The sequence below is a fragment of the Hypanus sabinus genome, unplaced genomic scaffold (assembly GCF_030144855.1).
Source record: "Hypanus sabinus isolate sHypSab1 unplaced genomic scaffold, sHypSab1.hap1 scaffold_349, whole genome shotgun sequence".
NCBI lineage: Eukaryota > Metazoa > Chordata > Chondrichthyes > Myliobatiformes > Dasyatidae > Hypanus > Hypanus sabinus.
The window spans coordinates 100,836-127,481 of NW_026781251.1; the positions used below are offsets into that span (position 1 = coordinate 100,836).

At 44.2% G+C, this 26,646-nt stretch overlaps 1 protein-coding gene across 5 annotated transcripts in view; it reads right to left on the reverse strand.

The window, feature by feature from the left end:
* Positions 1-23,523, reverse strand: part of LOC132388557 (zinc finger protein 235-like) — a 31,050-nt gene extending 7,527 nt beyond the window's left edge. For 2 of the 5 annotated variants that reach the window (XR_009510267.1, XR_009510266.1), the window contains exons 1-2: positions 22,997-23,523; positions 21,427-21,595 (exon numbers count right to left, since the gene is read on the reverse strand). Coding sequence is in view for 3 of the 5 variants with exons in the window: in XM_059960932.1 (XP_059816915.1) it covers positions 10,130-11,338 (1,209 nt within the window). In the remaining 2 variants the exon portion in view is untranslated. Of the gene's footprint in view, positions 1-6,487; positions 11,746-12,963; positions 13,079-21,426; positions 21,596-22,996 lie in introns of those variants that run through there. The other 3 variants (XM_059960932.1, XM_059960931.1, XM_059960933.1) reach the window with 3 other exon arrangements.
* Between the last annotated feature and the right edge of the window lie 3,123 nt (positions 23,524-26,646).

Here is a 26,646-nt window from a genome sequence, read left to right on the forward strand (position 1 = left end):
CTCTCACTGGGTAGTGCAATCCGGGATTTCCCCACAAGCAATGTCCAGCTGCTCGAAGAAGGACATCCATCCAGCCCCATCTGTAGAAGCACTAACCAAAGTCCAAGCCAAAACACCAGCAGTTCCATTTGCCTGGAAAGCCAATCACAGGATTAGAGCCCAAGCACCAACTCTCCCAGTACTCTTTGCTGCCAGCAAAATGCTGCAGTGTGTCAGCCCGTCACTGTTCATAAACTAGCACCTCCACACCAATGCACAACAGAAATGGGACCTGATGACCCTCCGGCATTCCAGCTAACAATAACTGATTCTGGAAATGATCAGCGAGGCCAAAGGGACAAAAGAACACTTCACAATGAAGACAAGGGTTGGAAGAAAGTTTGTTGATATATAATATTGAGGAGGTGGGATACAAGGCGGACTGAGGATGACCCAGATGGTTGATGTATATCACTGAAGCGGAGTTGGGTGTTGTGAGGAGACTGGACAGAGGTTGAACAAGATGAACAGATGGAACCAGGTGGGAGATGGGATCAAGGACAATCACTGATGGTCCTCCAGCAACACATAGGTACTGAATGAATAGTACATACTATTGTACAAAAGATTCTAAAATGACAGAATTAGCAAAAATAACAAGAACTTTGCCAGATATACTTTGACCCTCACCAGATTTTTATCAACACACCATAGAAAGTTTCCCATCCAGACACTTCACGCTTTGCATGGTAACTGCTCCATCTGTGACTGCGAGGAAATGCAGAGACCTTTGGATACAGAGCAGCACATCACAGAAACCATCCTCCCCCCGAGACTTCCCAGTCCCTCGGTAAAGCAGGCAGTGAAATCAAAGATCCCCACAACCTGGGTCGTTCTGCTTCCTCACCCACCCCAATCCAGGAGAAGACACAACAGCCATAAAGCTCCAGGACAAATGTGAGGAGCCTCAGGAAGCGAGACGAGTTCGGGCAAGTTGGAGGACGAGTGACCGCCCATCTGGAGATTGTTAACATGCACAAAGAGATCGTTACATCTGTGGTTAAATGGAAGAGGCAAATGGGATCACGTGACCGGGGGGTCTAACATCCCAGGCACAGACTCCAGCTTCCCAGCATTCTGTGGAAATAAACAAACTTGCCCCTCACATCTCCTCTCACCTTAAATGTGTCAGACATTTCAACCCTCAGGAAAAACATACCCTCTGCCCACTCTATCTATTCCTCTTGTAATATTATAAACGTCCATCCAGTCTCACCCCAGCCTGCGCCGCTCTGGAGAAATTCACACAAGTTTGCCCAGCCTCTCGTTATAGCTCATGCCCTCTAATCCAGGCAGTATCCTGGTAAACCTTTCCTGCGCCTTCTCCAAAGACCCAACATCCTTCCGAGAATGGGGGTGACCAGAACTGTATGAAACACTCCAGATGTGGGCTAACAAGTTTTACAAAGCTGCAGCACAACTTCATGACTTTTGAACTCAGTGCTTCAACTAATAAAGACAACCATTGCATTTGCTTCTTAACCACCCGATCAATCTGTGCAGTCTCTTTCAGGGAGTGATGAACTTGGAGGCTAAGATCCCTCTGATCATCGACATTGTTCGGGGTTTTGCATTTAACACTGTACTGTCTCATACATTCAGGGGTGCAGTGCTACCAGAGCTCACCGGAGCGCCGCTCTGACACCTCTGGAAAAAAGTCAAAATAAGCAAGTACGGAATTTAACAACCCCGGATATTAAATAGAGGGAATTTTACGGAAGCGGGTGTTGGAAAGTGTTGGCTGGTGGGGAAAAAATACCACTAATAACATTAGGATATTTGATCGTTTTTGGTGAAATCCTGGAGCTGTGACTGCTTTTTATTTAGGTATTTGTGAAATTCCTCCTCGCTCGACCCACTGGCCGAGGAATCTGGGAAATCCCTGTACACAAATGTGAGCATTCTTCCGCTCTTTCCAATGGGTACCATTGGATACCATGAAGGAGCTATATTCAGCAAGGAGTGAACATGGAAACCCAAGTTTAAAAGTTAAAAACAATGAAAGAAAAATTCACTGCTCACTTATCTTCGATCTGACTTTGATCAAAAAAACAAGCTAATCATCCAAAATCCTCTTCGAAACCTGGATAAATTTAGTTTTATTTTCCAAGCCAAATGGAAAACAAGACATTTCTGGGATTTAAGCTAGTTTTACGTCATTTCAATTATCATTAATAGCAGATCAACCCCTTGGCCTCGCTCCACCAACTGTAGCTGATTGGAAAGAGGCTCTTTTTCCCTTTGTGTTGAAAGGAAGAAGAATAATTTAGTGAGGTAATGAATGAGACAAAACACATTTCCAAACCTCCCAAATGGTTGCTCTCCTCCCCTCTTAACATTTATGACTTTCAAAATACAATCTTTTCTATTCGTATAGATGCGATAATAATAAAGATTCAAGCTTGTTTAACTTTTTATATATTTAAAGACTAAACAGTGTCTGTATCGGTCTAACCATGTCATGTGAGGATATTGTGAGTATCGACACTCACAGGTACACTTCCTGTCCAACCATTTCTGCGAGAGAAACAGTACGAGGCAGAGTTGACAACCTACAGCTTTTGAGACTAATATTCAGCAATATTCGTGGCTTTAGCAATAGTTCATCAGAGTTTCTTTTTTCATACTTGATTACTTGGTTCCAATTTAGGGGCTAAAAGTATAAAAACTGAATTGCTTTATTTTTGTTATTTTTATACCTCTGAGGAACACTGCTGAGTGCTGCGGCCGTCTGCTCTGACTCAGTCGTATTAGTAAGGCTACATCTGTGGTGGTCCGTGGATTACTCGCTAATCCTAAAGTACATTTTTCTCACTTACAACCCTGTGTCTTCGAAGCAAACAAAGTTATTTTACTTGCTTGATAATTATATTCTATGATAATCAGTTAAGTGCAACCGTGTAATACTTTGTCATATTATTAAATTAAGAATTTTATGTTTAATTGTACCAGTTATACACTGAAATCTAGTGATAGGCTAAAATCTTGTTAATGTTTTAGCTATAACTATATTTCTGTGGAGCTCTGAAATTCATATATTCCTTTCATCTGGTTTATTGCTTGACATTACAAGAAGCCCTATATATGTCACACCCAATTTGTGTACCTGCTCATTACACAAATGGGGCAAGGAAGTTGCCCAGTACATGAAATGAGCAGGTAAACAAATTGCGTGTCACAAACTAAGGGTGATTAATAAGTTCGTGGCCCAAAGTGGAAAGATTCAATTTTACAAAACTTAGCAATTTTCAATTATGTCAAACAGAAATACCACAAAAGTTATTAACTTCAAACTTTCTGCATAATCACTCAAAGAGTTAAACTACACGTGCAGATACCGGACGCTGTATAACTTCAGGCCTAACTTAGGCCACGAACTTATCAATCACCGCCCCCACCCCAACCCCAACCCCCCCCCCCCCCCGTACTGCTCCAGCACCTAAAAAATTGGCACTGCACGCCCCCTCCAGCCGTCCGGCAGAGCTCGGGCCCAGACCTTTCCCAATGCAACCGGCCCCCGAGTTACACAACACCGGGATCATTCCCTACTCACCCCTGCTCGAATCGGAGAACCGCCAACAACAGAACTCGGCACCGCGCATGCGTTCAGCAGCGTTCCTCCACAGCGCCACCGGCTGCCGGAGGTCTGCACATCGTCGCCGACAGCCGGAGACCCGCACAGCGCCGCCAGTGGCTGGAGATCCGCACAGCGCCACCAGTGTTCGGAGGCGGGACGGACAACGGAGAGGTAAAAAAAACGACAAAGTCTGCAGATCCTGAAAATCCAAAGCAATACAAACAAAATGCTGGCCGAACACAGCAGGCCGGGTAGCAACGGGAATGGAAATCAGATTGAAAATGTTTGGACACCGGGAAGTCCCGCTTGGAGTGGATAGTTCAAAGGTTTATTATTAAAGCAGGTATCCATAAATAACGCTGAGCTTTGTTTCTCCATAGAACCACGAAACAGAGAGAGAGCATGAAAGTCGTTCACAGAGAAAAATCAAACTTCCATCCCACCCCCCGGATCAAGAAGAGCTGGATCCCAATCATCAAACACCAAAATCCACCTCCCCGCACAAAAGGGAACAATAATATCGACCCACGATAAAAAAGAAAACACCCCTACCCCGCACAACTGCGGAGGAGCCGGTGTCACCAGTGTCGAGGCGGCCGCACCGGGAGCAGCGGACACAACGAACGACCCCGGAAGATTCACAGGTGAAGTGTCGCCTCACCTGGAAGGATGTTTGGACAACGGAGAGAATTCAGCCGTCCGGCCCTTTCACTGTGACACCCCGAACTCCACATCAAATCCGTCCAAACGAATCTGGGCGAACTTTAATGACCAATAAATATAATTCCTCTCAGCGATCAGCTGTCTGAGTGATCCCCTGACTCTGAGAGGAAGGGGTATCTATGGTCCACACTGTCAGGGTGTTGAGTTTACCAGGAGACAAAGACTGCAGGGACGAGAGGTTTTCTGTTGACTAATACACTGTGTGTGGACCCCGCTGGCAATTCTGGTGTTGTGACCCGAATCGAGACAAACACCACGCTGCCCACTCCACCAACAACACGGCATAGCCGGACACATAACAGGGGACTTTACATCCCACAACACTGGAGTCAGTGATGAAACCCGTGATTAATGTTGTTGTCCCACCGAAATAATAAGAAACGCCCATTTTGGTTCGTTTAAATACGGTGACGTCAGACACCCCCACTCGCCTGACGTCACACATGGACTCCCCATACCGGGATCTGCCCTCACGTGCGCGGTGTCTTACGTCACCCACGCGCTGCTGTGCTCGAGCTTTATCGGTTTAACGGCTGGGCTAATAATCACGTGACCAGCCCCTTTCCCCCACCGCTGTCAACAGAGGAGTCAGGAGCAGCGCTATTCTCATTGGTGCGAAGCGATGTCAATCACAGGTAACAACCAGTGGCGGAGGCGGACAAGCCGAGTGGGCGTTACCCCGCCGAGTTTGTCTCCCGCTCAAGCGCCGACGCCTCCTCAGAGCGGAGAAAACCTCAAAGTAAATGTCCGCTTTCTGATTTATTTCCATTTCCCTCCGAGGGAAGTTGGGGCGTTTGTGAAGCGTCTCCTGCGGCCGGAGTCTGATGTATCGCTGAGAGGTAGGAGGAGACCGCTCGGCCCGTCGGTTCGATGCCGGTTCCCCGGGGAGGGATTTTATTGACAGGATGAAGATGGTGAGAGACGGGGCGGACAGGATGTTTGTCCCGGTGGGGACAGGAGGGGCTCATCTGTGGAAATGTCTGAGCCCACGGTGGTGTCGAGCAGAGGGATTCAGCACATTGGGGGCAAACACCGGCAGACTGTTGCCCTGCAAGCGGGGCCGGTGGTCCGGGCAAAGTGACAATTGTTTGTTCTTTGTTGTGATTGTACCTGGAAGATGGTGTAAAATCCCGCTCCCCATACTGACACGGGCTACACAGACCGAAGAACAAACTGCCGGAGGAACTCAGTGGGTCGGGCAGCATCTGTTGAAATGAACCGTCAACATTTCGGGCCGAGACCCTCCCTCTGGACTGAGAGTGGATGGGAAATAGTCAGAGAAAAGAGGTGAGGGGTGGGGATGGGGCAAGAGCCGGGGAGTAAGAGGTGGATCCAGGTGAAGGGGGAGGTGGGGAGGTGGAAATAGTGACAGGGGTGGGAGGTGAGTGGTTGGGGCAACACGGGGCTGCAGAAGATGGAAATTAATTCCATCGAGGATGAACAAAGAGGTTAGAGAGTATTTGTTATAGAGAGTGTGATGAAGATTCACCTGACTGATCCCTGGAGTGGTGGGGTCATCATATGAAGAAAGATCAAATGTGATAACCCTTTCATTTAGAAAAACGAGGACTGAGAGGTGAACATTGAAATGCACAACATCATTACCGGTTGAATCAGGGATCCCAGTCTCTGAAACAGGGGTGGACTGTCCGGGACTGAGATGAGGGGAAATGTTTCCACTCCGAGGGTGGTGAATGTCTGTAAATCCCCACCACAGAGGGCGATGATTCTACCCAGAGATTCTACACCTTCCAACCCTATACAACCTCATTATAATGAGTTTATTTAATATTTTACCAAAAGAGCCACACAGCCCTACTACCGGCTCATTATTTCAAGAAACATATAAGTATCTGGGGAACGAGAGGACCTGCAGATGCTAGAAATGGAGAGAACTACACATAAAGTGCTGGAGGAGCTCAGTATGTCAAGCAGCATCTCTGGATGGGAATCAACATTCCTGGCCAAGACACTTCTTTATGACTCGATACTCACATATCTGGAATATCAACAAGCAAAGACAATAGAAAGTAGTGTAAAATCCATAAAACCTTTGACAAAATTTAGTTCATGGCTTCAAAAAAACCTGCCAAACAGAGCTCAATAGGTAACAAATACAACAAAGGCAATAAACACTTGCATCAATACCGAGATTGACTTTTTTTAATGAAAATATCTTGGTCCCATTTCAATCAGTAAAATTTACAAAGACAAATAAGAACTGAAGAGACTTTAGAAAAGTCTATTTACACGAAGTCCCACTTAGATTAACGACTACCTTGGACAGAAGGAGGAACAGGAATAACACACATGAAAAAAAAATCACACAACAGTCAGATAAAACCTAAATATATATTTTCATCAAAAATAAACAGGATTCAGCACTCCATGTGTGTATATGCAATCGTGATAAGAAATATAGACCAGAAAGCTTAAATGAGAGTCCAACTGAGAACAATAAGTCATCACTCTGGAAGAAAACATTAACCAGTGGAATGAGTATGACCCTCCATGGGAGACATCCCAATGATCTGAGCAGATAGATGGTGTGAAGGAAGCATCGAGCACCTGACTGAGAGTTGGAGACCTCTTCCCAGAAACAGAGGGGTTCCTTGCAGAAATGCAGGACAAGGTGTTTAAGAAAAAGAAAAAAATCTGAAATACATGCAATACAAGCAAACAAGACACTAAATGCAGAAAATGCCAAGAAAAACCAGAGACAATTCAACACATTCCAGGATCCTGCAGCAGTTTAACTCAATCTGATTACTTATGCAGGTACAATCAAGTGGCAAATGTCATTCACCAAAATCTTGCTTTAAAATACAAATGGGTGAATGACCACAGTAACTTCATTAAGGCACCATAAATTCAAGCCTGATTCAGTTAAGGACATAATCTCACAATTTATATGATAATCAATACATTATTACAGATAGGATCATCTCAAATAACCATTCAGATATAATTTTACAGGATAAACAAGCAGGAATAACTCCCTCAATAGGTATAACCATTCTCAACACACACATGTGCCTCGACCAATGGGGCCTCTCACCACAGGCATTGTTCATCAGTCAGACAATAAAATTATTTTGTCTGCCAATTAACATCCAAATGTTGCTACTCTGTCATTCGTTGCCATGCCCCACTGTTGATTCCTTTCTCCTCATCATACGTTCTTACCAGAACCATTGTCCAGAGTCCCAATCTCTGCCTTGTGCAGACCAGCCTCCGGTTTCTGACCCTGCTCCTTTGGACATCCAACTAGGCTTCCCATTCCAATTTAAGACTTTAGAGGACAGTGGTGTTTCCAACAACCCTTTAGAAGCAGGGAAAGTGAGTCATAATGTGGAAATATGTTGTGATTAAGGAGGTTAACGAACAATGTCATTTTTCATCAGCCCAGAGATTAGAACTGCAGTCATCTCGACTTTTTCAGTCTGCAGAGAATTCAAGGGAAACAACAGGGGAGGATTTAAATGGACTGATGTGGAGCAGATTCACTGGTCGGGTTCAGCAGGCCTGAGTACACCAGTTGTGTTATAAATTCACTAAGTACCAAAGACATAGTTTAAAATAGAACTGGTTTATTTGTCTCAGATGCAGAATATTAAACTCCAGTCCCATTAAAGGTGAATGTGCAGCAGAAGAAACTCCTCCCATGCCCAGTGACCAGGGTGCAGAACTGGGTGTGGTGAGCAGCAGCAATAATTGCAGAGTTCAGCACTGACAGTCACTCTCGAAGTTGCATTCAGCAACGGTGATGGACAAATATCCAGCATGCAGCTCATTGAAACTTTCTCTCCAGTTTGAACTTGGTAGTGTGTCACAAGTGTAACACACTGTAAGGTGTCACTGCTAATGTAACGGCCTCTCTGTAATGTTTCACTGCTGAGGTAATGGCTTCTCTGCAGCAGCAATGTTTAGGGTAAGACTAGAGATAACAGGGTTTTGGAGTGTGGGACTATCTAATGACAGAAATGTTCTTCCTTGTGAGTCTGGAAGAGAGATTTTCATGGCCTTTTGCTGGGGAGAGATGAGAAGACGTGAATGGAGAGAGTGGGCCCATTTTCTTTTTTTTTTGTTTTCTTTACTAACCCTATAGTCAAAGTAAGAATTATAAATCTTAATAGTTTAATCACATATTATGTACCATTTGTTACTTCAGGTGTCACATAGACGCAAACCTATAAAACTACCAGCAACAATTAAGCACACTTGGAGTCTGGTTTTGCAGTGAACAAACACTATTTTATTGGTAACTACTAATAATAGTGAACTTAAACCAGATAATCCAAGGGTTAGCAATGTTATGCATATAAAGGTGTGAATAAAGGTTTCCCCCAGTATCTAAAGGTAGAGCGTTCCTATGAAACCATTTGTAAGCCGAAATGTCATGAAGCGAAGAAGCAATCACCATTAATCTAAATGGGAAAAGATTTTGGATGTTCCCAGACCCAAAGAATAACCCACCAAATCATACCAAATAGCACATAAATCCTAAAATAACGCAAACCTATAGTAAAAGTAGGAATGGTATGATAAATATACACACTATATAAAGTAGAAATATTGTATGTATGTGCAGTTTCACTGAAAATTGGGAAGATAGTGAACCGAAATCGATTTGGAGAGAAAAAAAATCAGCACGTACACACATGCGTACACAACTGCCGCACAAGACTTCACGGTCACGGTAGTTTTTCTCGGGGTAAACTCACGTATAAAGCAGTCATCATCTTTATCGTAAAAGCAAAAATCCTCTTTGGTTAGCAAAAACAGGTACTAATGTAGGTCTTTCGTTACAGTGAGCTGTCGTAAAGCAAACGTCCGAAAAATGGGAGCCACCTGTATATAAAATCCAAAACCGAGGTGGTAAACGACATAGTCTTACGATGAAGTGGTAGGTTCAATTTAGTTCACAAGATTGGAGGGGGAGGGAGGGAGGGAAGGAGGCAGAGGGAGAGGGAGATGTAATCCAAGTAAACAGGTGTTGTCGACCTTTTCCAATGCCCATCAAATCTTCCAAGTTAGCCAGACGTGACCAACTCAAGAGCACCTTCTTCAAGAGAAAGTCTCCCAACCCAGGTAAGGGTTAGACTCTCCGGTAGATCCCACAGGGTGACTCTTACATGCACTAACAGCCACAGATCGATTCTTCTTTATCGATCCTCAAATCCCACCCTTGTGGGTACAAGAAAGTCCAACCAGCAGAAACTTTCATCACTAGCCTTTGTGCGTCCACATGTCCTGCGAGAAAAGCAGTTACGTGTGTTTAAATACCGTTGTGCTGAACACCAGCTGTCCATCACGTAGCTCCGCCCCCTCTCTCTGTAAGAAGTTGCTTGCTTGTTCTGTGTCGGTAAAGGATCATTCTGACCTTGCTTAACCACACAGAACATAAACATTAGCTGGTCACCATAGCAACCCAGCACTTCTGAAGAAATCCAACAGCGTGTCCAACGTCAGTCTCGGTTCTCTTTGCATTTTAAAGAGACAGTCCACAAAGTATGAACCCCAGGGACACATTACACAGGGGACACATCGCACAGTATCCACCCAAACGAGATTCTTCAGTTTGGCCAAAGTGGACTGGGGGGGAGGGGGGCTATAACTCCCTCTGTTAAGCTGCCAGAAGAACTGAGAGCTACATAAGATTAGATGATGGAGTGAATCGCTTCCTACATTCACAGCCGGTGAATGGCCTCTCCCCAGTGTGAACTCAATGATGCACACTGGTTGATTTGGCTGAGAGAATCTCTTCCCAAAGTCCAAGCAGATCAGTCTCTACCCAGTGTGAAGTCGCTGGTGTGCCTTTAGGATGGATGACTGAGTGAATCCTTTCCCACAGTTTGAGCAGGTGAATGGCCTCTCTCCAGTGTGAACTCGCTGATGTACCTTCAGGTGGGATGACGAAGAGAAACCCTTCCCACAGTCTGAGCAGGTGAACGGCCTCTCACCAGTGTGAACTCGCTGATGTATCTTCAGATGGGATGACGAAGCGAATCCCTTCCCGCAGTCCGAGCAGGTGATTGGCCACTCTCCGGTGTGAACGCTCTGGTGTGCCTTCAGTTGAGATAACTGTGTGAATCCTTTCCCACAGTCCGAGCAGGTGAACGGCTTCTCTCCAGTGTGAACTCGCTGATGTACCTTCAGTTGAGATGACTGAGCGAATCCCTTCCCACAGTTTGAGCAGGTGAATGGCCTCTCTCCGGAGTGAACTCGCTGATGTATCTTAAGTTGAGGTAATTCGGTGAATCCCTTCCCGCAGTCTGAGCAGGTGAACGGCCACTCTCTGGTGTGAACTGACCGGTGTTTCAGTAACTTATATGACGAAGTGAATCCTTTCCCACAGATTGAGCAGGTGAATGGCTTCTCCCCCGTGTGAACTCGCTGCTGGTGTCTCAGTAAGTGAGCTGATGAAGTGAATGCCTTGCCACAGTCCAAGCAGGTGAATGGCTTCTCCCCAGTGTGAACTCGCTGATGTACCTTCAGTAGAGATGATGAAGTGAATCCCTTCCGACAGTCCGAGCAGGTGAACGGCCTTTCCCCAGTGTGAACTCGCTGATGTACCTTCAGTTGAGATGACTGAGCGAATCCCTTCCCACAATCTGAGCAGGTGAACGGCCTCTCTCCAGTGTGAACTCGCTGATGTATCTTCAGTCGAGATAATTCAGTGAATCGCTTCCCACAGTCTGAGCAGGTGAACGGCCACTCTCCGGTGTGAACTGACTGGTGTCTCAGCAGCTGATATGATGAAGTGAATCCCTTCCCACAGTCTGAGCAGGTGAATGGCCTCTCCCCAGTGTGAACTGACTGGTGTCTCAGTAGCTTATATGCGGAAGTGAATCCCTTCCCGCAGAGCGAGCAGTTGAATGGCCTGTCCCCAGTGTGAACTGACTGGTGTCTCAGTAACTGAGATGACTGAGTGAATCCTTTCCCACAGTCTGAGCAGGTGAACAGCCGCTCCCGAGTGTGAACTCGCTGGTGAGCCATTAGGTCAGATGACAGAGTGAATGCTTCCCCACAAATTCTTCAGATGACCAGTCTTTGCCCAATGTGAACTGACTGGTGTGTCCACAGGTGGGAAGACCCACTGAATCCCTGCTCACACACAGAACAGGTGAATGGCCTTGTCCCAGTGTGAACTTGCTGATGTACCTTCAGTTGAGATGACTGAGTGAATCCATTCCCACCATCTGAGCAGATGAATGGGCTCCCCCCATGTAAACTAATGGGCGTGCCAATTGGTCAGATGATCAAGTGAATCCCTCTCGACAGTCTGAGCAGGAAGGATGATCGGCTGAATCCCTTGCTCCTGTTCTTAAATATCTGGACAGAGACAGCAAAACTGGCGTGTTGTGTTCGAGATTCCCGTAGGCAAATTCCTTGTCATTTTTAACCTGTAAAAAGATTTACAAAATCCATCAATGGGTGTGGGACATTTCTAATGAGATCGCTTGAGTTGTCAAGGTATGACCTGGCATCACACTGTTACAGTTAAGTTCAACCCAAGTTGGAGACAGAAATCATCTCCTGACGCTTTTCCTGTCTCTTTAAGAATGGGGCATTTCTGCCGTCTCCAATCTGTGACCTGGCTCAGTTTGACTCTCTCCATTGGTATTATTCCCTGTTCCCACTGAGCTGCATGGGTTCCTCCCCCACAGTAACTGAAACAATCTCACACAAGTACCCTGCAATCCATTCCATGCACCCACAACTCTCAGTGTAAATAAAGTTACCCCTGACATCCCCTCCGTATCAACATTCAAGCACCTTAAAACTATACCTCTTCACATTAGCCATTTGAGCCCTGGTATAAAAACCTCTAGCTATCCACACGATCAGTGTCTCTCATCATCCTATACATCTGAAAAAGACTCTAAACATAAACAAAGATATTATACATTTCTTTGAGGATTTGTTGGGAATAGACAACATTATGACAGTATAGATAGGGTGCAGGTAAGCAGCTTTTTCCACTGAGGATGGGTGTGATGACAACCATAGGTCATGGGTAAGTGGGGAAGTGAAAATTTAATGGGAACATTTGGAAAAGCTCTTTACTGAAATGGTCGTGAGAGCGTGCAGTGAGATGCCAGCACAAGTGGTGAATATGAGCTCGGTTTCACCATTTAAAAGAAGTTTGGATGGGAGCCTGGATGGTAGGGGTATGGAGGGCGATGGTCCCAGTGCAGGTAGTTGCATTAGACAGTGTAAATATTTGTTTGGCATTGACTGGATTGAGTACTAATGCTGAGTTCCTCCGGCATTTTGTGTGTGTTGCTTGGATTTCCAGCATCTGCAGATTTCCTCTTCTTTGTGATTGGAGGTAGAACAAAAGTGATTTTCTCAACTGGTGATGTAAAAGATTTTGTTCCCTTCCTCCGAGTTCCTAATCCTTGCATTTAGATAGCTGAAGCTCAGCTCTGTCTGAGAGATCTATCGGTTCCCATTCCCTCATCAACCGGAAGCTCCCCTGGGCCCGTGTACGGATCATCGGGCTGAGAGAGATGGAAGAGAGCAGGACTGTCCTGGGATTGCGGACTATGATGTCTGGCTTTCACAGGAATTATCCTGAAGCCGGTGTTTAAGATAAAATCATGGACAATCGCTCTTACCTGCATCCGACGTTTTCAATGCCTTCAGTGTGCTGCGCGCATGCCTAATACTCGGGGACGTCCTCAGCCTGACGCCTGCGCATTTCATCGACGGCGAAATTTTTAACTCATGGCCCTATGGGTAATCACGGTGCCATTAAAAATTTGTGCAGGCACCGGTTCAAGGTCCATACCTAATTTTTTTTTGTGTGTATCGAAAAATCTGCAGCTGTTTTAACGCAGAAAGCGGCTCCCATAAGCAATATTCTCAATATCAATGAGTATCTATTGCCAAAGTAAAATGCGGTTATAAAACACAGGAGATTCTGCAGTTGCTGAGAATACAGAGACGCACACACACAAAATGCTGGAGGAATTCTGCAGTTCAAGCAGCAACTAAGCAGCGGAGTACACAGGCTAGGCGTGCTGGTTCAGTCTAAACGTTGTCTTTTTATGCCTCTCCAAAATTTCTGCCTGACTGTTGATTTCCACCAGTATTTTGCAGAAATTAACCACCTTTTTTTTTCGATCAACCAGTTTCCAAATGCTTCTAATCTTTCTTGTGTAGCCACATCCTGCTGGTCTGGTTCCTCCTCCTCGTAAACTCTAGACCCCATCTGTCTTTGCAGCCCCAAAGCCTGACTCTGCACCATCGAAGTTTCACTCGCTAGTCTGCTGTCAGACTTTAGAGGTGCATTGTGTTACGAAACTGCAAGTTCGTTTACTGCGAGTGTCGCTTTAAGTGCCTGAGTGAGAAGGGTCTTTGACGTAAAACACAAAGGAGGAGAGGGAAGGGAGGGGAAGGGGGAGAGGGGTGGGAGAGGGGTAGGGGATGGGGAGGGGATGGGGAGGGGTGAGAACGTCAAAACCACAGTGAGCTCATCATCTTACTCAGACTGGAGAAAATCATTCAGGTCTATAAGATGATGAGAGGCATTGGTCGTGTGGATAGCCAGAGGCTTTTTCCCAGCGAGGAAATGGCTAACACGAGGGGAAATAGGTTTAAGCTGCCTGGAAGTAGGTACGGAGGAGATGTCAGAGCTAATTTCTTTTTAAGCAGACTGATGTGTGTGTGGAATGCACTGCCAGCGACGGTGGTAGAGGCAGATACAATAGGGTCTTTTAAGAGACTCAGAAAGGTACATGGAGCTTAGGAAAATAGATTTCGATGATTCTATGAAATTCAAGGGAAATCTCCTATCCCACGGAGTGGTGACTAGTTGCAACCTGTCATCTCAAGGAGAGTGAGAGGGGAACGGCAGGGGTAGATTTTGATATACGGATATGGAACAGAAACATGGGCAGGAACCAGATGGGCCGAGTGGCCTTTCCAGTGTACATTGTGAGTGTGGTACAAACAGTAAGTACCTGAGACATGGGATTTGATACAAAACTGTTTTATCTTTCACAGATCCACAGTATTAAACACCAGTCTAGTTTAACACTAACATCAGCAGAACAGACTCCTCCAATGCTCAGTGACCAGGGTTCAGTCCTGGGTGCGATGAGCAGCCGCAAAAACTGCAGAATTAGACAGTAACAGTTCCTCATGAACCTGCAGCTGCCTTCAGTTACTGTGATGGTTAAACTTTTAACACAGAGGTGATTTGAACTTCCTCCCTGATGTAGGAGGGTTCAGACCGAAGATGTAGGGGAGAAGGAAAACAAAAAGGTAATAAAGTTGCGTGCACCATTAGGGATAAACAGAGAGGAAGAGGTGGAGAGATTCTTAAATGCATCTATTTTAATGCTAGGAGCATTGTTAGATAGGTGGATGAGGTTAGAGCATGGATTGAGACATGGAAATATGATGTTGTAGCTATTAGTGAAACATGGTTGCAGGACAGGTGTGATTGGCAACTAAATATTCCTAGATTTCATTGTTTAAGGTGTGATAGAATCGGAGGGGCAAGAGGATGAGGCATTGCATTGCTTGTCCGAGAAAATATTACATTGGTGTTTTGACAGGACAGATTAGAGGGCTCGTCTAGGGAGACTACTTGGATGGAATTGAGGAATGGGAAAGGTGTAGTAACACTTATAGGGGTGTATTATAGACCACATAATGGGGAGCGAGAATTGGAGGAGCAAATTTGTAAGGAGATAGCAGATATTTGTAGTAAGCACAAGGTTGTGATTGTGGCAGATTTTAATTTTCCACACACAGACTGGAAGTCCATTCTGTAAAAGGGATGGATGGTTTGGAGTTTGTAAAATGTGTGCAGGATAGGTTTTTGCAGCAATACATGGAGGTACCAACTAGAGAAGTGGCAGTGTTGGATCTCCTGCTGGGAATGAGATAGGTCAGGTGACAGAGGTATGTGTTGGGGAGCACTTCGGGTCCAGTGATCACAATACCATTAGTTTCAATATAATTATGGAAAAGGATAGGACTGGACCCAGGGTTGAGATTTTTGATTGGAGAAAGGCTGACTTTTATGAAATGTGAAAAGATTTAGGAGTGGATTGGGACAATTTGTTTATGGGAAGGATACAACAAAGAAATGGAGTTCATTTAAAGGTGAAATTTTGAGGGTACAGGATCTTTATGTTCCTATTAGGTTGAAAGGAAAGGTTAAAAGTTCTAGAGAGCCATGGTTTCAAGAGATATTGGAAACATGGTTCGGAAAAAGAGATCTATAATAAATATAGGCAGCATGGAGCAAATGAGGTGCTCGAGGAATATAAAGAATGTAAAAAGAATCTTAAGAAAGTAATTAGAAAAGCTAAAAGAGGATTTGAGGTTGCTTTGGCAAGTAAGGTGAAAATGAATCCAAAGGGTTTCTACAGTTATATTAATAGCAAAACGATAGTGAGGGATAAAATTGGTCCCTTAGAGAATCAGAGTGGACAGCTATGGGGGAGATTTTGAAAAATTATTTTCATTGGTATTCACAAAGGAGAAGGATATTGAATTATGTAAGGTAAGAGAAACAAGTAGGGTAGATACGGAAACTCTGATGATTAAAGAAAAGGAAGTAAGGAGCTTTTAAGGAATATAAAAGTGGATAACCCTCCGGTTCCTGACAGGATATTCTCTAGAACCTTGAGGGAATTTAGTGTAGAAACAGCAGGAGCTCTGTCGGAAATATTTCAAATATCATTAAAAACATGGATGGTGCCAGAAGATTGGCAAATTGCTCATGTTCCATTGTTTAAAAAGGGGTCTCACAGTAAACCTAGCAATGATGGGCCTGTAAGTTTGACATCAGTGATGGATAAATTAATGGAAAATATTCTTGGATATGGTATATAATTATCTGATTAGACAGGGTTTGATTAGGAACAGTCAACATGGATTTGTGCGTGGAAGATCATGTTTGACAAACCGTATTGAACTTTTTGAAGTGGTTACTAGGAAAGTTGATGAGGGTAAAGCAGTGGATGTTGTCTATATGGACTTCAGTAAGGCCTTTGACAAGATTCCACATGGAAGGATAGTTACAAAGGTTCAATCGTCAGGTATTAATATTGAAGTAGTAAAATGGATTCAACAGTGGCTGGGTGGGAGATGCCAGAGAGTAGTGGTGGATAACTGTTTGTCAGGCTAGAGGCCGGTGACTAGCGGTGTGCCTCAGGGATTAGTACTGGGTCCAATGTTGTTTGTCATATACATTAATGATCTGGATGATGGAGCGGTACATTGGATTGGAAAGTATGCAGATAATACTAAGATAGGTGGCATTGTGGATAATGAAGTAGGTTTGCAAAGCTTGCAGAGAGATTTAAGCCAGTTAGAAGAGTGGACAGAAAGATCGCAGATGGAGGTTAATGCTAATAAGTGTGAGGAGCTACATTTTGGACTAAAATAGGACTTACATGGTAAATGGTAGGGCATTGAAGAATGCAGTAGACAGAGTGATCTATGGGACATAGATAATAGAATAATGGTGAATAGTCCCCTGAAGGTGGCATCTCATGTGGATAGGGTTGTAAAGAAAGCTTTTGGTATGCTGGCCTTTATAAATCAGAGCACTGAGTATAGGAGTTGGGATGTAATGTTAAAATTATACAAGGCATTGTTCAGGCTGAATTTGGAGTATTGTGTGCAGTTCTGTTCACCGAATTATAGGAAAGATGTCAATATAATTGAGAGAGTACGGAGAAAATTTTCTAGAATGTTACCTGGGTTTCAACACCTAAGTTATAGGTAAAGGTTGAACAAGTTAGGTCTTTATTCTTTGGAGTGTAGAAGGTTCAGGGGGGACTCGATAGAGGAATTTAAAATTATGATGGGGATAGATTGAGTTGACGTGGATAGGCTTTTTCCATTGAGAGTAGGGGAGATGCAAACAAAAGGACATGAGTTGAGAGTTAGGGGGAAAAAGTTTAGGGGTAACATGAGTGGGAACTTCTTTACTCAGAGAGTGGTAGCTGTGTGGAGGAGCTTCTAGTAAAAGTGGTAGCAGCAGGTTCGATATTTTTTATGGGGTGAGTGCAGTTCGGTGGGATTAGGTGAGAGTAAGGTTTCAGCACGGACGAGAAGGGCCGAGAAGGCCTGTTTCCGTGCTGTAATTGTTATGTGGTTATATAATAACCATCCAGAAATTATACTACAGGATAAACAAGCAGGACTAACTCCCTCAAAAGATATAACCATTCCCAACACCCAGATCTCCCTCGACCAATGGAGCACCTCACCACAGGTATTGTTTCTGTCATCAGTCAGACAACCCAATTATTTTCTGTCAATCAGCTTTGAAATGTTCCTACTCTGTTATGCAGTTCCTCTCCCTGCTGCTGATTCCCTTCTCACGATACATTCTTACCCCAACCATCTTCCAGAGCCCCAAACTCTACCGTGTGCAGACCTGCCTCTGGTTTCTGACCATGATTCTTTGAACATCCAACTGATGGTTTCCGATTCTACTTCCAGTCTTTAAAGAACACTGGTGTTTTCAACAACCCTTTGTTATCAGGAGAAATGACCCATAAGATGGAAATGAGTCGTGATTACGGAGGTTAACTACCAATGTCACTCTTCCTCATCCAGAGATTTGAAGGGCGAAGAACATCTCAGGTAGAACTGCAGTCAGCTCAACTTCTTCAGTCTGCTGGAAATTCAAGGGAAACCTCTTCACCCACAGAGTAGTGACTGTTTGGAACCCATCACCACAGGGAGAGTGAGAGGTGAATAACAGGGGATGATTTAAAAGGACTGTTGTGGAATTGAATCTCAGCAAGGTCCAGGCAGCCTGAGTTGACTCTCTACTGAGCACTACGTGTGTTATAAATTCACTAAGTACCAGAGACAGAGTTTAAAATAGAACTGATTTATTTGTGTCCAGAGTCTCCCCAGTGTGAACTGAGTAGTGTGCTCGCAGGTGGGATGACTGAGTGAATCCTTTCCCACAGTCTGAGCAGGTGAATGGCCTCTCACCTGTGTGTACTAACTGATGTCTCAATAGGTGAGATGACAAAGCGAATCCCTTCCCACAGTCAGAGCAGGTGAATGGCCTCTCACCAGTGTGTACTAACTGATGTCTCAATAGGTGAGATGACAACGTGAATCCCTTCCCACAGTCTGAGCAGGTGAACGGCCTCTCCAGAGTGTGAACTTGCTGATGTGCTGTCAGAGTTTAGAGGCGCGTTGCAACAACCCAACTGTCTGAGGCACAGTCCTTTGAAATTAGTGAAAATGACCCAAAACGTTCAAAAGAGCAGGGAAAAAGGAGTTAACCACCTCAGTCTGGAGTTCTGAAGAACGTTAAAACCACAGTTCTTCAGCATGGAGAAAATCATGCAGGAAATTCATGGAGGTGTATTTGATGACGACAGGCATTTCACGTGTGGATAGCCAAAGGCTTTTTCTCAGGGCTGGAACGGCTAACACGAGGGGCATAGGTTTAAATTGCTTGAGCGTTGGTACAGAGGAGATGTCAGAGCTAAGTTTTTTAAACAAAGTGGTGTGTGTTTGGAATGCACTGCCAGCAACGGTGGTAGAGGCGGATACAATAGGATCTTTTAAGGGACTCTTAGATGGAGCTCAGGAAAATAGGTGGCTATGCGGTAGGGTAATTCTGGACAGTTTCTAGAGTAAGTTACATGGTCGGCACAACATTATGGGCCAACGCGTCTATAATGCTCTGTAGATTTCTATAATTCTATGAAATTCAAGGGAAATCTCTTATCACACGGAGAGGTGACTAGTTGCAACCTGTCATCATAGGGAGGTTGAGAGGGAAATGGCAGAGATAGATTTTGATAAACTGATATGGAACAGAAACATGGACAGGAACCAGATGGACTGAGTGGCCTTACATAGTGAGGGTGATAGAGACAGTAAATACCTGAGACACGGGATAAATGATACAGAATTGATTTATCATTCACAGATCCACAATGTAAAACTTCTGCCTAGTTTAAGGCTAACATCAGCAGAACAGACTCCTCCAATGCTCAGTGACCAGGGTTCAGTCCTGGGTGCGATGAGCAGCCGCAAGAACTGCAGAATCTGACAGTAACAGTCCCTCATGAACCTGCAGCTGCCTTCAGTCACTGTGATGGCGAAACTTTTAACACAGAGATGATTTGAACTTCCTCCCTGATGTAGGAGCGCTCAGACCGAAGATGTAGGGGAGAAGGAAAAAAAAGAGATAATAAAGTTGCTTTAGGAGAAACAGAGAGAAAGAGGTGGAAAGTTTCTGGAATGCACCTATTTTAATGCCATGAGCATTGTAAGAAAGGTGGATGAGCTTAGAGCATGGAATGATAACTGGAAATATGATGTTGTATCCATTAGTGAAACAGGGTTGCAGGAGGGCTGTGATTGGCAACTAAATATCCCTGGATTTCGTTGCTTCCGGTGTGATAGAATCGGAGGGGCAAGAGGCGGAGGTATTGCAATGCTTGTCCGAGAAAATATTACAGCGGTGCTTTGACAGGATAGATTACAGGGCTCAGTTAGGGACCCTATTTGGGTGGAACTGAGGATTGGGAAAGGTATAGTAACACGTATAGGGGCGTATTGTAAACCACCTAATTGGGAGCGAGAATTGGAGGAGCAAATTTGTAAGGAGATAGCAGGTATTTGTAGCAAGCACAAGGTTGTGAATGTGGGAGATTCTAATTTTCCACACATAGAAACATACAAAAAAGGTGCAGGAGTAGGCCATTCGGCCCTTCGAGCCTACACCGCCATTCAGTATGATCATGGCTGATCATCCAACTCAGAACCCTGTACCTGCTTTCTCTCCATAACCCCGATCCCTTTAGCCACAAGGGCCATATCTAACACCCTCTTAAATATAGCCAATGAACCAGCCTCAACTGTTTCCTGTGGCAGAGAACTCCACGGATTCTCCACTTTCTGTGTGAAGAAGTTTTTCCTCATCTCGGTCCTAAAAGTCTTCCCCTTTATCCTTAAACTGTGACCCCTCGTTCTGGACTCCTCCAACATTGGAAACAATCTTCCTGCATCTAGCCTGTCCAATCCCTTTAGAATTTTATATGTTTCAATAAGATCCCCCCTTAATCTTCTAAATTCCAGAGAGTATAAGCCTAGTCGATCCAGTCTTTCTTCATATGAAAGTCCTGCCATCCCAGGAATCAATCAGGTGAACCTTCTGGAATCTGGTGAAGCACAGGGATCAGTGCTGGCTCCATTGTTATTTGTCATCTATATCAATGATCTGGATAATAATTTGGTAAATTGGATCAGCAAAGTTGTTGATGATACAAAAATTGGAGGTGTAGTGTACAGTGAGGAAGGTTTTCAAAGCTTGCAGAGGGATCTGAACCAGCTGGAAAAATGGCAGATGGAGTTTAATACAGACAAGTGTGAGGTACTGCACTTCGGAAGGTCAAACGAAGGTAGAACATACAAGGTAATGGTAGGGCACTGAGGAGTGCACTACAACAGAGGGATCTAGGAATACTGATACAAAATTCCCTAAAAGTGGCATCACATGTAGATAGGGTAGTAAAGAGAGCTTTTGGTACATTGGCCTTTATAAATCAAAGTACTGAGTATATGAGTTGGAATATACTGGTGAGGTTGTATATTGCATTAGTGAGGGGAAATTTGGAGTATTGTGTGCAGTTTTGGTCACCGAATCACAGGAAGAATATTAATAAGGTCGAAAGAGTGCAGAGAAGGTTTACAAGGATGTTGCTGGGACTTGAGAAACTGAGTTACAGAGAAAGTTTGAATAGGTTAGGACTTTATTCCCTGGAGCGTAGGAGAATGAGGGGTGATTTGATAGAGGTGTATAAAATTATGGTGGGTATAGATAGAGTGAATGCAAGCAGGCTTTTTCCACTGAGGTTAGGGGAGAAAAAAACCAGAGGACATGGGTTAAGGGTGAAGGGCGAAAAGTTTAAAGGGAATATTGGGGCAGGGGGCTTCTTCACAACTGGGTCTGACTGGTACTGGCATAACTGGTTTTTCTGGGCACATTCTGTCTCACTCCCAACTATTTTGTACCTTCCTTTGCACAGGTATGTAATGCCTAAAGGACCAGCGTTTGAGTAAATGAGACTCACCAACTTTCTCCTGACTGAATCACTGGAATCTCCGAGTCAGATTGGTTTCTCTCCAGTCGGTGCTCTCAATCCTCGGGCTGGTTCACTTGTTGCTGTTCCCTCGTCTTCAGTCGCGCTCTGCTTCCAGTTGTGTGCTTTTCTTCCAATAAATGTCTCACTGCAGGTCTAACTTTAAGATGAAAGATAATGAACCACATTAACAATGAAAAGGAGGACCAAACATATCTGCTTAATGTTACTAGGATCAAAACTCACTGAAATTTAAACATTGAAGGCAAATATAATGATCTCAGTGAACAATCTTTTATTGTCCCTCACATGACACAGACAATAAGGGCTAAGAAGGATCCATCATCCAGTCACGGTAAAACATAAGACCCAGGAACAGAATTAGGTGATTCAATCCATCTGGTCTGTCCCACCATTCAACCAGGGCTGATTTTTATTCCAACACCATATTCCTGCCTTCCTCCTGTAACACTGAAGCTACTCAGCAATAATCAATATATTAATCTGTCACAAATATACCCAACTGGCAGCCTCAAACAAATTCTGCGGCAACAAATTCCACATATCAGACATCTTTTAGCCAAAAAATAAATTATCTCAGTTTAAAAGGGAAGCATCTTTATTCTGAGACTGTGCTGTCAGATGACAGACTTTCTGTCTAAAGGAAACTTCCTCTCCACATCCACTGTATCCAGACTTTTCAGCATTCGGTAGGTTTACTTAACCATACATCCCTCCACCACCCCCACCGTCCCTCTGAACTCCATCGAGCACAGGTCCAGAACCATCAAATGCTCCTCATTCATAAAGCCGATCATTCCTGAGATTATTCATGTGAACCTCATTAGCAACAACTGTACCGGACATATTTCCAGGAATAACAGACAAATCGGTTCCAGGATAATTTACAAGGACAAGTTGTGCTTCCTTTACTGTTATACTATCACTCCATTTCCAGACTAAAACAGCACCATTTCAGGAAGTTTGTATTACAGATCCTGTCTTGTCTATACTGGACCGACCGCCGTCGCTGGACTATAAACTTGCAGGAGTAACGTGTGGCTCTGCTCTACTGCGTGGAGCTGAGGCTGAAACCATTCTCCCCCGAGACTTCCCAGTCCCTCGGTAAAGCAGGCAATGAAATCAAAGATCCCCACAACCTGGGACGTTCTCCTTTCTCACCCACCCCAGTCCGGGAGAAGACACAACAGCCATAAAGCTCCAGGACAAATGTGAGGAGCCTCAGGAAGCGAGGCGAGTTCGGGGAAGTTAATGGGACTCAGTGGCCAAAATCGCACCACGTGACTTTGCATCAAAAAGCGGAGGGCGGGGCGAATCTGCGGCACACAGCCTCACGTGACCTGTCGGCGGGACTTCCATTTCAATTCTGCGGAAACAGACAGCCTGGGCTCCTGGTTTGGATCGTTCAATGCAGATTAAGTGAAGTCGACACATTTCTGACGAGCCCAGATAGCTGGAAAACAAATGAATTCCTGGCCCTCAGTTCGGGGCTCACGGCCAACATCGGATCTCCCCGCTCGGGATCGGTCTCAGTACTCACCGATGGGGAAGTGATATCTTCGGCCCGCAGACAGTGATCCCGACGGAAGAGACGAAAGTCTTTCCCGAACACACAGCCGACCTACTTCAGCTCTGAGCGGAGAGGATAACACCGTCCACCCGGAGACTGTGAACATGCGCGAAGAGATTGTTACATCATCGGGAGGCGGGGCCTCGGAAACAGACGCGCAGATGCTGCCCATCTGCGGTTAAATGGGAGGGGCAAACGGGATCACGTGTCAGGATTGGCAACAGCCCCCGCCCCCCGGCAGAGATTCCAGCTACTCATTAGTCTGTGGAAAGAAGCAAACTTGCCGCTCACATCTCCTCTCACCTTAAATGTATTAGACATTTCAACCCCCAGGAAAAATATATCGTCTGTCCACTCTATCTATTCCTCTTGTAATCTTATAAACGTCCATCCAGTCTCACCCCAGCCTGCGCCGCTCTGGAGAAAACAACACAAGTTTGTCCAGCCTCTCGTTATAGCTCATGCCCTCTAATCCAGGCAGTGTCCTGGTAAACCTCTTCTGCGCCCCCTCCAAAGCCCCGACATCTTTCCGAGAATGGGGGCGACCAGAACTGTATGAAACACTCCAGATACGGTCTAACTAGTTTTATAAAACTGTGTTACAAACTGTAACGTTTTAGAAACGAACCAGCAGCGATAGAGTTCACACCGGAGTCTGGTTTTGATGTTAAAACCATTCTCTTTATTAGTATATAGTAACTTAATGAAATAAAGGAAAGTTGACAGTGTTCAGTGTATATATGTGTAAATGTAATTCCCAGACTATCGAGGCTGATGGAACAAAGCTTAGAGTCTTGAGATGGTAAAGTAGGAAAGTTCAGTAATCCACGGAATAAATGATGGGAGAGAGATATTTGTAATCCAGGGTGAAACGCAGAGAAAAGGCCGTTACTTCAAAATAACCGTCGACGAAGTTCTTATCCGTTGAATCCGTCCACATACGAGTCATCAGCGAAAGTGACCTGTCACAGGAATACCGTCTTCCAGGGGTTACCACACAACATACCCAGGCAAGGGTTAACACAATATATTCTAAAATCCACTGCTATGGATTATACGAAGTGACAGCCACACACATTCGTTGTGGTTCTGTGTACCGATGATCAACCCACTCTTGTGGGCATAGGAGAGTTCCAAGCCTCAGCTGCGACTAACTGAAGCGATCAGCTTTTCCAGTCTCTCTCTCTCTCTCTCTCTCTCTCTCTCTGTCAGCCTGTGACTGACGTCATAGTCCCGCCTCCTTGGAGTCTAAGATCCCTCTGATCATCGACACTGTTCAGAGTTTTGCATTTAACAGTGTACTGTCTCATACATTCGACCTACCGAGCTGCCAAGATGATCATCGCTAATCAAATCTCACTGAGATTTCTCAGGTCCTGTTTAATTTATTGCCAAGTGCACACGTACGGGAAGGTACAGGTACAGAGAAACACTGACTTGTGGCAGCATCACAGGCAAGTACATTCAGATAACACACGGAACACAAGTTACACGATTCTCTGTCAGTAACAATCTGTAAATATGTTTTAAGTTATTAACGATATATAAAATACATTGTGCCATGATCAATAATAAGATGTGCATTTTGTGTCAATAACAGACTTGGAAATGTTGAATTTGCTCCCTGTCTCCATTCCTCCTGTAATCCACAACCAGCTCCTTTGTTTTTGTCACAATGAGGGAGAGGTTGTTTTCTTGACATGACTGTGTCGGGGTGATGACTTCTTCTCTGTCGGCTGCCTCATTATTATTTGAGATTAGGCCAGTCAGTGTAGTGCTGTCAGCAAATTTAGTTAGCAGATTGGAGCTGTGGGTGGCGACACAACTCATGGGTGCACAGAGTAAAGTAGGGGGCAAAGAGACAACCCTGTGGGGTATGTGTGCTGAGGGTCAGAGAGAGAGAGGTGAGCGAGCCCACTCTTACCACCTGCCGGCGATCTGACAGGAAGTCCAGGATTCGGCTACACAAGGCAGGGTGAAGGCCGAGGTCTCTGAGCTTCTTGTCGATACTTCGCGGCTTTGTATGGCTACTGCTCTGCCCATGACTGCAAGGAACTGCAGAGAACATCAGAGAAACAAGCCTCCCCTCCATGGACTCTTCCTTCACTTCCCCTGCCTCGAAAAAGCAGGCCATGTACTCAAAGACCCTCACAACCTGGACATTCTCGCTGCAAACCCGCTCCTCCATCGGGGAAGAGATACAAAAGCCTTAAAGCGCGAACCACCCGGCTCAAGGACGGTTTCCTGTCTGTGGTTATAAGCCAAATGAATGATAAAATGGACTCGACCTCACAATGTAACTCGACGTGACCTTGCACCATATGTCTATCTGCACGGCACTTTCTCTGTAGCCATAATGCTTTGTTACATTGTTGTTTTGTCATTTACATTTTTCATTTTTAGAATCTTTTTAACTAGTACATAATCTTCTCCAGCTATAGAATGAAACAAGACTTCAGTAGATTAGTATGTATAAAATTAATAAAGGTGAAGAAAAAAACTAATCGTAAAATATAAAAATAGAAAATATATATAGGAAAAAGAAGGAAATAAAGAACCCCATCTAACTTGGGGGGAACCCACGAACAACAAAAAAGGGAAAAACCCATTAGGAATCAACCCCCCGGAGCAAAACGTTTAACCATCATCTAAATATAAAAATAGAATCATCAACCGCCATTTCATATTTATAAAAAAATAAAATTGGAAGGAAAGCATATAGCATAGTTCAAATTAAATGATAATATTTGGCAAAGAACCCCATCTTCTCTCAAAATCGATTCGAGGATCAAAAGTTCTCCTAATTTTTTTCAAACTAAGACATAAGATTCCTTGAGAAAACCATTCAATTAATTCAAGGGAAGAAGTATCTTTGTGTTTTAATAAAATAGCCCTTCTTGTCAATAGTGTAACAAATTCAATTACATGTTGATCTGAAGATGAAATACCCTGAATATGATGTGGAACTACAGCAAATAGAACAGTCAACCGATTAGGTTGTAAATTAATTTTCAGAGCTTTAGATCTTGTTGGAAATAAAGATTTCCAAAACGATTTTAATGATGAACATGCCAGAACATATGTGACAAAGTAGCTACTTCAGTTTTACATCTATGTCAGCATTTGTCTATACTAGGAAATATTTTAGATAGTCTCTCCTTTGTTAAATAATAACGGTGAACAGTTTTAAATTGAATTAAACAATGGTTGGCACATATAGACGAAGAATTTACGTTTTTCAAAACTCGAAGCCAATCTTCATTAACAAAGGTCATATTAAGTTCTCTCTCCCAATCTTGTTTAATCTTTAGTGATATGTTCTCATTTGTAATAAAAATAAGTTATACATTCTGCCAATGGAAACTTTCTCTCAGGGATTCAATTTCAAAACGGTATCTAACAAATCCGATTCTTGTAAATATGGAAACTTAGGTCAGCATTATTGTAAAAAATGTCGAAACTGAACATATTCCAAAAAATGTGTATGAGCGAGAGAAATTTTGTCAATTCGCCCTTGAAAGGTCATCAATCGACCATCACAAAATAAATCTGTAAAAGAATGGATCCCTTTATTGTTCCATAGGAGAAAAATGGGGTCAGTTGTTGAAGGTTTAAATGAA